Source organism: Zalophus californianus, chromosome 15 (genome assembly GCF_009762305.2).
Source record: "Zalophus californianus isolate mZalCal1 chromosome 15, mZalCal1.pri.v2, whole genome shotgun sequence".
In the NCBI taxonomy this organism is placed as follows: domain Eukaryota; kingdom Metazoa; phylum Chordata; class Mammalia; order Carnivora; family Otariidae; genus Zalophus; species Zalophus californianus.
The window spans coordinates 79,376,541-79,387,777 of NC_045609.1; the positions used below are offsets into that span (position 1 = coordinate 79,376,541).

General features: G+C 52.9%; 1 protein-coding gene across 1 annotated transcript in view; it reads left to right on the forward strand.

The window, feature by feature from the left end:
* The window catches only part of HTRA1 (HtrA serine peptidase 1), a 52,460-nt gene extending 44,467 nt beyond the window's left edge, over positions 1-7,993 (forward strand). Inside the window, 6 exon segments of the mRNA XM_027596451.2 lie at positions 506-700; positions 1,653-1,685; positions 2,830-2,944; positions 4,066-4,123; positions 5,835-5,930; positions 7,275-7,993. Of these exon segments, the coding sequence (XP_027452252.2) occupies positions 506-700; positions 1,653-1,685; positions 2,830-2,944; positions 4,066-4,123; positions 5,835-5,930; positions 7,275-7,443 (666 nt within the window). The 3' untranslated portion in view covers positions 7,444-7,993.
* The last annotated feature ends 3,244 nt before the right edge of the window (positions 7,994-11,237 follow it).

Consider the following 11,237-nt stretch of genomic DNA (forward strand, 5'->3'; position numbering starts at 1 on the left):
TTGTACTTAGTATGGAGACTCACCCAGCGGGGCCTATGCAGTTCCAACCCTCAGGGCTCCCAACTCCGCAGGACTCTGGACACATGTGCCTCTGATTTGTGGGGGCCGTTCCAACCTTCCCTTCCACCCCGGGCTGTGTGGGCTCTGGGTCCCTCAGTGCCTCTTCACTCTCTAAGACGGCCTTAGGCAGCCCTGCCCCAAGTCCAGACTTGGCCTCCTGGTCTCAAAGTTGCATTAAGTCCGTGCTGATCGCTTCGAGATGTGTGACCCCGAGACGGCCTCCTGTGACCTTCTGTGTTGTCCTTGGCCAGCGGCTTCAGACTTCAGTGGTCCCTGGCCCTGCGACAGCTTGCAACATGCTGATGATAGTGGCCTCTGCCTGGGAAGGGATGGCGGGCCTGACCTCACTTTCCCGCAAGGCCTATCCCTGCGTGGCCCTCCCTGACGTCTGTGCGTCTGTCCGTTCTGTTAACCAAACGCAGCAATGCCAACCTTGTGGTTCCAGGGAAGGCTGCCTGTTCTGTTGCTTGGCCGCTCCGCAGAGCTGAGACCGGGCGAGTTTGTGGTCGCCATCGGAAGCCCGTTTTCCCTTCAAAACACAGTCACCACCGGGATCGTCAGCACCACCCAGCGCGGTGGCAAAGAGCTGGGGCTCCGGAACTCGGACATGGACTACATCCAGACGGACGCCATCATCAACGTGAGCCCCGTGGGGTCGGGTCGGGTGTCCGGAAAGCCGGGCTTAGGAGCCAGGGGTGCAGTCAGGACCCTCAAGGCGCTCCCCTTGAGCCCCTAGGGCAGATGAGGTCGAGGGGTGGGGCTCCTGTGAAGGGGACTTGAGATATGCCAAGGTCTGCAGCTCAGAGGGGCTCCCCATCCCACCCGAGGGGCCGTGGCTCCTCTCCTTCCAGACCCCTTGGTGGAGCTGCCTTTGAGGCTTTGTGCAGAAGGGATGCTCCCCCTGGTGCAGGCACTACTAAATCTGTCCCGAGGTGTTCACTCTGCCTTGGGGCACAGTCTGAGCGTTAGGCCCGTACCGTCTGATGTCTAAGGAGGCCAGGCATTGCTCCGGACCATCTCATCAATGGAATCTTTTTTAAATCACGTTTCATCCCCCTTCAGCTGTCTTCTTACAGGACTGACGTTTCTAAAGAGCAATGTCCCTCCCCCCCACATACATCTGTTTAATAAATAAGAAAAACTGTGTTTTATGCACTTGCTGCCTCTAGTAGGTTTTATTCCCAAACTTTTTTGTGATCTGCATGAAGTAATGGAAAAAGAACAATCCATGTGGATTTCCAGCCCCAGCAGCAAAGCAGGGATCACGGTGGAGGGGGCGTGGGGCGGCGTGCAGATTTGAAATACTCGAGCCAGTTGGCAGCCAGGCTGTTGTCAAGAGAAGGAAGTAGCGTTGGGTGTTGTAGGGAGGCCCTAGTTGGCCTCTGGGCTTTGGAGCCAAAAAAAAAAAAACGCCATTTATGGCACATCTAAAACTTTCTGAAAAATTTTAAGGTCCCTTTCTCCAGCAAAAGGTTGACAGGAACAAATCCGAGAAAAGAACGTGCACTCAGGGGCATGCCAGGCAGGGAGGTACTTTGGGGCTTGTAAAGACATGAACTCATAACCTTTTATTAATTTTTGCTTAATTTCAGTATGGAAACTCGGGAGGCCCGTTAGTAAACCTGGTAAGGCTTTTTTTTTTTTTTTTTTTTAACTTTCTCTTCAGACATGAACTTGCCAAAGTGCATTATCTAATTCTTTTAAAGTGAAATCTGTGCATGTACTGTATCCCTGCAAATTACCCTTCTTATCTTTTCTGGAAAGAGTCAGGCCTGCTGGAGTCGCGGCTGGAAATGTTATGCCAGCAGATACCCTTGTGCTTCAGAGTCACCAGTCAATGCAGTGGAATCCAGGTCCGGTTCAGGAGTAGCCAGAGGAGCAGGCCTTTATGTTAAAGGTGTCCGCAGTTCCGGCCTGTGACAGAAAGGCACGGCCTTCAGATGAGGTGTCCAGGCTACTGCAGGAGCTGGCTTGGCTCGTCCACAGTCTCTGTGTTGGCCAGGAACCCTCCCTCAAGACCTGGCTGGAACGAGGACGTGCCCCCGCTCACAGAGATGTCACTTCTGTCTGTATTTAAAGATGTACACGCAAGAAGGGAAGGCTGAGACTCTGTCAGAGTGAGGCCCACCCAGCTCAGGGGTCACCCAGCTCTATGCTCATGTCCCTCGACGGAACTGAGGCTGTCTTTAGCGAGGCCCGGGGTGGCAGTGCCTCCTGGAAGGTTCTCAGTGTCAGGGACCGAGTTCCCAGCACTGCAGGAAGTACCAGCAGGGACTGAGGCTCTGTGACACACACAGAAAGTGGGGGGCGGCAGCCTGCAGCCCCGGCAGCATCCGCGGCTGCTCAGACAGCGCTGTGTTTCCCTGGGAGCGCCAAGTGCTAAGGTTGTCCTCCCTGGTCTGGGCAGAGGCATCTTAAGATCATTGGAAATGGAAGAAGCCGGAGGGCACAGCCACCGGAAGGACTCTGAGACGTAGTCCCTGTGAAAGGAGCAAAGGGGCACCTGGAAATTACCTGCTGAAGGCTGTTACTGTGGCACGGTGGTCCCGGACGACCGAGCCTGCTGTGTGTCGGATCTCCCCTTGCCAAGCGTGGGTCCTGCTGCCCAAGTGATGCCTCCCTCTGCAGCCCTGGGACCCCCCCCCCCCTTCCTCCAGCTCCCCCACGCCACTCATTCAGGAGCTCAAAGACTTCCTTCATACAAATCATCTGTTTGTCTTCTGGTAAACCTTCATGGATTCAGTAGGCTGTTTCCATCTTGCTTTTCAGGATGGCGAAGTGATTGGGATTAACACTCTGAAGGTGACCGCTGGAATCTCCTTTGCAATCCCATCTGATAAGATTAAGAAGTTCCTCACCGAGTCCCATGACCGACAGGCCAAAGGTAAAGCGCAGCCCTCACAGCCGTGGGAGGTTGGAGCAGGAAGACGACACATCCGAACACATCAGCCAAGCCTTTCAGATCGAGAAGGGAGGTGGGATGCATGTTGTTAGGCCCCTGGTATTAGGTCACAGGTGTTTGACCCTTGACCATGAACGTTTCATATGGTGTAGTCTAATAGGTACCAGGCAGGATCGGGTGTGATTTCTAGACATCGTTTTACTTTGTGAAGTTCCTTTGCCCTTTCAGGTGGGAAGTATTAGTCCCATTTCACTGATGAGAAAACTGAGATTCAGGGAGATCATTCCATTCACAAACGTTTATTGACCCATCTGCTTGGGGCGAGGCTGGGTGTTCCGTGGCTCCACGGGGGCATGTGTGATATTCACATTCTGCCTGGGGGAGGAAGAGGGATGACAGCAGGCAAACAGGCAAGATTTCAGATACCAGTGACGCTTCCCTGCAACTGAAGCTGGTGGCGAGCTGGGGAGTGACAGGGTTGTGGGGGGTGGCATTCCAGACCCAGGAAGAGCAGACTCAGGGCCTCCGCTGGGAGCACAGCATAGTGAGTAGGCGTTGCGGCTGGAGTGCGGTGAACAGGCAGAGTCACCCGGATGGATGCGCAAAGAGGTCAGCCAGGGTCACAGTGGCCAACGTGAAGGCCTTGGGGCGCACGTCCGCAGGTGTGACGGGGGAATAGGGAAGTCCATGATCTGGTGGAGGTCTCTGAGAAGTGTTTCTCATGGTGGGTGGGGACTCTGCTAGAGGAGCTGGGTAGAAGCCGTAGGGCCAGGGAAGAGGCTCTCCGGTCATCCACACCAGGGTGGGACGAAGGGGTCGTATTCTGGATTTATAAGAGGGACAGGACCCTTGTCAGATGTCAGGATAAGGCAAAGAGGAATCACATACCACTCCTAGGTTTTTGGCCCTTAACTGAAATGGCAGGACTTTCCCAGGTCCCATGGCAGGTAGGGGGGTCTGAACAGGATTTGAACCACAGCCTCAGTGTGCCCCGACGGGCCCGGCTTTGCACTGCCGACCGAGGGATTGACCCTCATAGCTCCTGCTGTCCTCAGGACAACTGCCACCTGGGCTGACCTCTTCTCCTTCTGCTGTCACACCAGGCAAAGCCATTACCAAGAAGAAGTACATCGGCATCCGAATGATGTCGCTCACATCCAGGTGGGTAAGCAGGACACCTGTATCTGTGTCTCAGATTCAAATAAACAACTTCAGAAGGCTTTCACTGGCACCATGAAAGAGAAACCTTATGCTGCTTTAAGCATCTCAGTTTCTGGTTAAAACTGAGAAACATCAGGGCGCCTGGGTGGCTCAGTCGGTTAAGCGTCTGCCTTTGGCTCAGGTCATGATCCCGGGGTCCTGGGATCGAGCCCCGCATCGGGCTCCCTGCTCAGGGGGCGTTTGCTTCTCCCTCTGCTTCTGCCCCTCGCCTTGCCCCTACTCTCGTCTCTTGCTGTCTCTCAAATAAATAAATAAAATCTTTAAAAAATACAAAAAAAAAATAAAATTGAGAAACATCCAGAAAGAGAGGAAGGGCCATGAGCCTCGGCCTCTGGTTTTACCCTTTTTTGTGTGTATGTGTGTTTGGAGCAGGTCTTTCCTTCTAGAAGATTCTGCCCTCCTCTTTGAAGGCAGCCCTGAACAGTGGGGCGTGTTGGTCACTCTCCCTCATGCCTCCTTTCACCATTTGTCTGTTCAAACCCACATTCCAGGAGTGCCCCAAGTGCCTTCCTCAGTCCAGAGCGCCCTGCCGTTCCTGAGCCCTGCCGTACGTGGGCTGTGGCTGCCGGAATGCTGGGTCAGGCCCCGATGACAGATGGGCTTGTTTTCCCCGAGCTGGTGGAAGGTGCGGCGTGTGGCTGCCAGCCTCATAGCATACCGGTGTTTTAACCTTGATGAAAAAGTCTGGTATCCCACACATGAGTCCTGGTAACTAAGGGCACGGTTGAAACGCTTGTCGGTAAAGTCAGCAAAGAGCAGAACATATTAATATAGGCATTACTACATTAATTATCATAATTATTTTATTATTAATTAATTGTGACGGTGTTACTATAGTTTAGATGCATATTATGAATGGTGGTGCCATTTGGGGCACTCCTGAGTATGGACTGAGTTGCCAAGGCTAAAATGTGAATCAGTTACTTGTCTTGGAACTGTGGGAGACAGAGGTATGGGGAAGGACTCTAGGCCCTGGCATCTGGCTTCCTGAGTTCTTGTCCCAGCTCTGCTACTTCCTGGCTTATGACCTTGGGAAAGACTTGACCTCTGTGCCTCAGTTTGCTTCTCTCTACGACAGGGATAACAGTGCAGGCATTTGGGTGTGTGGTGAGGACCGAGTGATTGAATGTGTGTCAAGGCAAGGATCAGTGGTCACTGGCCACAGGGTCACTAGCCACTGTTTATCAAATGCTTGCCGTGCACCAGGCACTGGGCCGGGTCCTGTGTCCAGACAATCTCACCTAATCCTCAAAACAACCCCGTGTTGTAGAGTATTGTCATTATTCCTATTTTGTAGGTGAGCCAACTAAGGCACAGAGAGGTCAAGCAATTGCCTGGGCACACACAGAAAATGGCAGAGCTGGGGCTCCAAACCAGGTCAACTGCTGCACTACACTCACTCCTTAAGTTCTGGTAGCTACTGTTAAATAATTAGTAAAATTAATAATTGTAATGATAAAGCACTGCCCTTCCTGTTAGCCAGTAAATCTTTGGCCCTAGCAAATAGGTGATTTCAAGCAGAATCAAAGCTCCTGGAGGCATTTTACGTTGGAATCAGGGGCAGGAGGAGAAGCTGGGTGAGAGCCGAATCTCAGCCGAGCGAGGCCCCTTGTTACTTAATGTTAATGCAAGTGCTTTTCCTCCCGAGCAGCAAAGCCAAAGAGCTGAAGGACCACCATCGAGACTTCCCAGATGTGCTTTCAGGAGCGTATATCATTGAAGTCATTCCTGATACCCCAGCAGAAGCGTGAGTTGGCATTATTTTCCCTTTGCCTGATGTCCTTATGGTTCCTGGGGGGAGTGGGGAGGAGGCTGTGTTCTTTTCATACCGTCTCAGGTGGTTGTGAGGATCCCTGATGACATGGTCGGACATCCTTGGTCAGTCTCACCAGCCAGGCCTTCTGACCTGGTTCGGCTCAGGACTCATCAGCAAAAGGGTGCTTCCTGTCTTCAAAAGTCCTCGCTTCATGAGGGGTCATTCAGGTGGAAAGAACGATATCGAACTCTTCATGAGTCTCCGGGGCAGGCCTGGCTGGGGAAAGAGGGTTTAAGGAGCGGTGTCCCTGAGATCTTGGGCAGTGGTCCCCTCCTAGGCCCCCAGATGGACGTTATCTCCTCCCAAAGAACACTTCTCTAATTCTGTCTGTTACCAGTCAGGCCATACATGTCCACACCTCCAGAAGATAACCTAGGTAACATCAAAGTAACACAAAAAGAAGGAACTCAGCCAGCAGTCAGCATCTGTTATCTTTACTGACATAACGTGCAGAGAGAAGAGCTAGACCAGAGGCCCGCAGACTGTTCCCTGGAGGCTGGATCTGGCCCACTGCCTGCTATAATTTTATATGACCATGGGCTAAGAATAGCCTTTCATTTTTAAACAGTTGAAAACAATTTTTAATTCAGAGTAGTTTTTTATGATACCTAAAAATTACATGAAATTGAGTCTCGGGGTCCGTAAGTGAAGTTGCCTAGAGCACGGCCAGTGAACTGGGCCCTGCTCAGTAGTCCACACGGCCTGCAGTGGCGATGAGCTGGGATGGACGCCAAATGGCCTGCAAAGCCCAAAATATTTCCTATCTGGCCCTTTAGGGGAAAAGATTGCTGGTGCCGTGCTAGACCATTAAGGACCGTAATAGCTTATTTGACACCATCATAAGTAAGAGTGAAAGTTACAGCAATAATAACACAAAGGAAGGCCTCATAATAGAACCATTCCCCCTGCTCCTCTGGGAACTGCCGTCTTGAGTTGTGACACCCATTACAAGCAAGTTGGCCACGGTCATGGTCCATGGTAGGTGGTATATGGCACATCCTTGCCTCTTTGGGGTCTGCCTATCATCCGACCATACCAGTTCTGGGAAGCATTTCTGCACTGGACATGATGGATGCCTTGGCCTAAAATTCTCAAAAGGAAAGAGTGCAATCCATTGGTATTTTAAGCATTCTCACATAGGTTAACCACCATCCCGTCTGATTTGCTCTGGGCTTCTAGGTGCTAAGCTGTGCCATTGTCCAGTCGAGCTCCTTCCACGGCAGTTAGACCAGGAGGAATGGAAGCATTAAACTCGTGTTTCCCTTTGTGTTGCAGTGGCGGTCTCAAGGAAAATGATGTCATCATCAGCATCAACGGACAGTCTGTGGTCTCTGCCAATGATGTCAGCGATGTCATTAAAAAGGAAAACACCCTGAACATGGTTGTCCGCAGGGGCAATGAAGACATTATGATCACAGTGATTCCCGAAGAAATCGACCCGTAGGTAAAGGCATGAGCTGGATTTCATGTTTCCCTCAAAGACTCTCCAGTGGACGATGCATGATGACTCTGGGCTGGTGACACAGGACACCCAGGACTTTGGACCGCCACGTTTCTTGTCCAGCGGAAACACCTGGCCAACAGAATCCTTCTCGATAGTTTGCAGGCAAAACAAATGTAATGTCATAGATCCGCAGGCAGAAGCTCGCCCTTCTGTATCCTATGTACGCAGTGTGCTTTTCCTTGCCGGCTTGGACTATTCCTGCTTAGACAGTCAACATTTGTCTCTTCCTTTTACCGAGTCATCATCTTAGTCCGACTAAGGCAGTTGATGTAATGCATAGTTGGAGGAAGGTCCCACAGGAGCCAGGATGGTTCTGGGCACACCTAGGCTTTCCTCCCAGTCAGCACCCAGAGGAGGTCAACGCCAGAGACCACGGGTGGGTGAACGTTGGCTCCCAAAATGGCCAGAGTCGCCTCTTTTAGGAAGCTCTTCCGAACTGGGAGCACAGTGACTTTGAGTTTGAGCTATTAAAATACTTCTTCATACTCTGCTTCCTGGCCTGCTTTTTGCCCCTTTCCCTGTGAACAGCTGGTTGCAGTCTCTTTGAAATGGTTACAAGGTCAACAGCAGCTCTTCATTAAACCACAGTGTCCACGCAGGGTTGCGCCTGAAGGCTCACCAGTTATTTCAAAATCATCATGTGGGGTTTTACCAGTGTTACAGCTGTGCTCTGCCACTCTGGCTTCATACAATAGGGTTTGAGGACCGTTGCGCTTGCATCTGAAGCTTTTCAAACTAAAGAGAGTTTGCTGACCCCAGGTATCATGCAGTCAGTCAACAAAGATTTCCTGAGCCTTTGCTCTGTGCCAGACATGGTGCTTAAGTACAGAGGGGTCAGTGAGGAGCTGGAGGGACCAAGATCCTCTGTGCCCCAAGAACTCTCCTGTCCGGAGTCCCCAGAAAGCACAGGCTGACGCCGATTCTAGTTGTCCTGAGTTCTGACATCAGAACTAGACCCTAAGTCTTGGCGGGCGGTGGTTAGGGCAGAGCTCCCCTTGACGTGCCCTCATTCAGGTGCAGCTTTAAGCAGCCAGAGGCCCCTCGGTCTCTGTGAAAGCTTCCAGGAGTCTGGGAAGCTGGACCCGTGTAGACTGTTGCAGAAACTTAGCTTGGAAGTTAGCCCAGGCCTGCATCCCTTTGGGGAGCACACACCAGAGAGGAGGCTCTACACCAGGAGCAGAGCATAAGGCTTTCTATTTGTCCCAGGAAAAAGGGGGGCCTTGGACAGGGGGGAGGTTCAGTTTTCTAGACTGAGAGCTTAATCCTTCCTCGACCAGTGGATCTCCAAGGTCCGGTTCGTAACTGAAGAGGCTGTAGACGGCCAAAGGCTCAAGTTCAGTGGAGGGGAAATCCAATTAAGCGAGGCCCTCACAGTGGCCGGGGGCCTGGCAAGCCTGGTGAGCCCCTTTGCTCTCCACTTACGTGACCTCGGGAAGCAGAAGCAGCCAGTCATTTCACTCCTGGCACGGGTTTTTGCATCGCTTCTCTCTCCACCAAAGGTGATGACTCAGAGAATGGCTCCATCCTCAGACGTTTTCCCGGTGGGCTTGCTTCTCTGGGTGGTCCCCTGAGGTGGGCCCCAGGGGGCCCGGTGTGCCGGGTGGCGTTGAGGTCAGAGGTGGCCCCGGCCAGAGCCCATCTGGCTCCAGCTGTCATCCACTCGGGAGATTACAGAAGGTTCTGCGGGAAGCTGTCAGCCTGGAGACCACAGGCTCAGCCCTCTGTAAACACTCGGCAGCCTCTCCTGAGGGGCTGCAGGACTCTGGTGGGGTTGGAGTTTGGCCTGCATATGGGGTCGTATACACAGCCACAGAGATGGCCGCTTGGCACACGGTTGACACACTGTGTTTGGTGCCGCGGCTGCACCGACCTGTGGCACCTGGGGTCCTGTGGAGGCTGCTCCCCCCAGGACCCCATGCTCACACTCTGAGGACAGTTGTTTCTTCTTCTTGCTTTGGGTTCTGATGGAAATTTTTGCAATATAAACGAGCCTCACAGCCTGGGAGGCAGACTTGAGTTAAAGGAGCATGGCTTTTGGAGCTAGAAACACTTGGGTTCAAATCTATGGTTGGGGCGCCCGGGTGACTCAGTGGGGTAAGTGTCCAACTCTTGATTTTGGCTCAGGTCATGGTCTCAAGGTTGTGAGATCGAGCCCCGCGTCGGGCTCTGCAGTGGGTGTGGAACCTGCTTGGGACTCTCTCTCCCTCTGCTGTGTGACCTTTGAACAAGTTACTTAACCTCTCTGTGCCTGGTTTCCATCTGTACTGCTTCTTATGGCTGTTGGGGGGGGCAGTGAACGAGTTAACACAGGGCAAATGGTGAGCACTTGATAAATATTAGTAACATGGATGTTCACCGATGTCTTCGAGCCTGAGTTTCCCCCTCGGTAGAGGAGGAACCAATCCATGTCCCCGCCTCGCCCTGCAGCTGTGAAGGCTAACCACGAGGGCGCGTGCCGGAGAGAGGGGCAGCTGCTCTTGTTTCTGTTGTTACCAGCCTGCCCTTGTTCCTCAACCAGCAGCCTCAATAGCGAACATCTGTGGGGCGCTTGCTGCGTGTCAGACGTCACGCTGAGCGTTTTACATTTATTAGCTGTCCCATTCTCAGATCAGCCCTGAGCTGGATGCTATACTTATTCCGTTTGACAGGTGAAGAAATTGATGCTCAGAAATTAAGCATCTTGCTCAAGTCACGGAGCTAATACGCAGGGGCTGGGACTTCAGCCCGGGAGGTCTGAGTTCCTGGCCCGCGTGTGGCGCTGGCAGCCCATCCTTCCCTTATCGGGACAACGACTCCCAGCCCGTCCACCTCCGTGCCAGTCTCGGTCCATCCCCGCTTCGAGAAGGTGGTTATGGGGGCCTGCATCCTGCTTGGTTTGTGGTTCCTCCAGACCCTTTCAGACGCCTCCATGGTCCTTTGAGAGCCCCCCTGGCTGGTGGATGGGCAGTGCCCCGTTCTCAGTCTCCTGCAGAACTCCTGCTCACCCACACCTCTCCCAGTGTTGGCTCCGTGGCTCTAGTCCCTGCTTCCAGCTTTCGTGAAACCTTGAGTGACACCAGTCGGCACCTTTGCATGGCTCGGCTGGTCCCCATCCAGCCCTACCAGATGCTTCTCTAGATGGGTGAGCCAGGAGAGAGGCCACGGCACGAAGGGGGCTCCTGGCCACGTCTTCTGGGGCCCGACTGAGTGGGTGCTGTGCCAGGAACTACACAGGGTTCCAGTCTTTTCTGGCTCCATTTCTTCATCTGCAAATTTTGAAGAATGCTCATGTCTGGTGGGTGTGGTGAAGAGCCGCATACGTTTTTATTAGAACTTGCACTGTGCTTGTTGTCACCTGGTTAACGTCTCCGACAGGCCTGAGACTTGGACAGTGGTGTGTTGACTGGCTAGCAAGGGCACTTGGCCCATTTCAGCAAACGTCACTAAAGGGAGGCCGGCCTGAGGTTGTGCGAAAGGGGGCGTATATCTGGGTGAATGGCCCAGTGCAGGTTCAAGGTCACTATATGGAAGTTGGCTTCTCCTCAGAAGGTGGTTCCGGGTGAGATCAGAGGTAGGACAGCACCAGGATGGCACACACGTTTCTATTGTGCTCTGCCTACGTGGGTCAATGGGTAAGAATTGCCTGCAACGCTGGGCTGAGCAGGTGGTAAGACTCAGTGCAACAGCGTTTTACAAGCCAACCAATGTCCGGGTGTCACCCTCAGCCATCCTGGTGAATGGCTCACTGGAGGGCG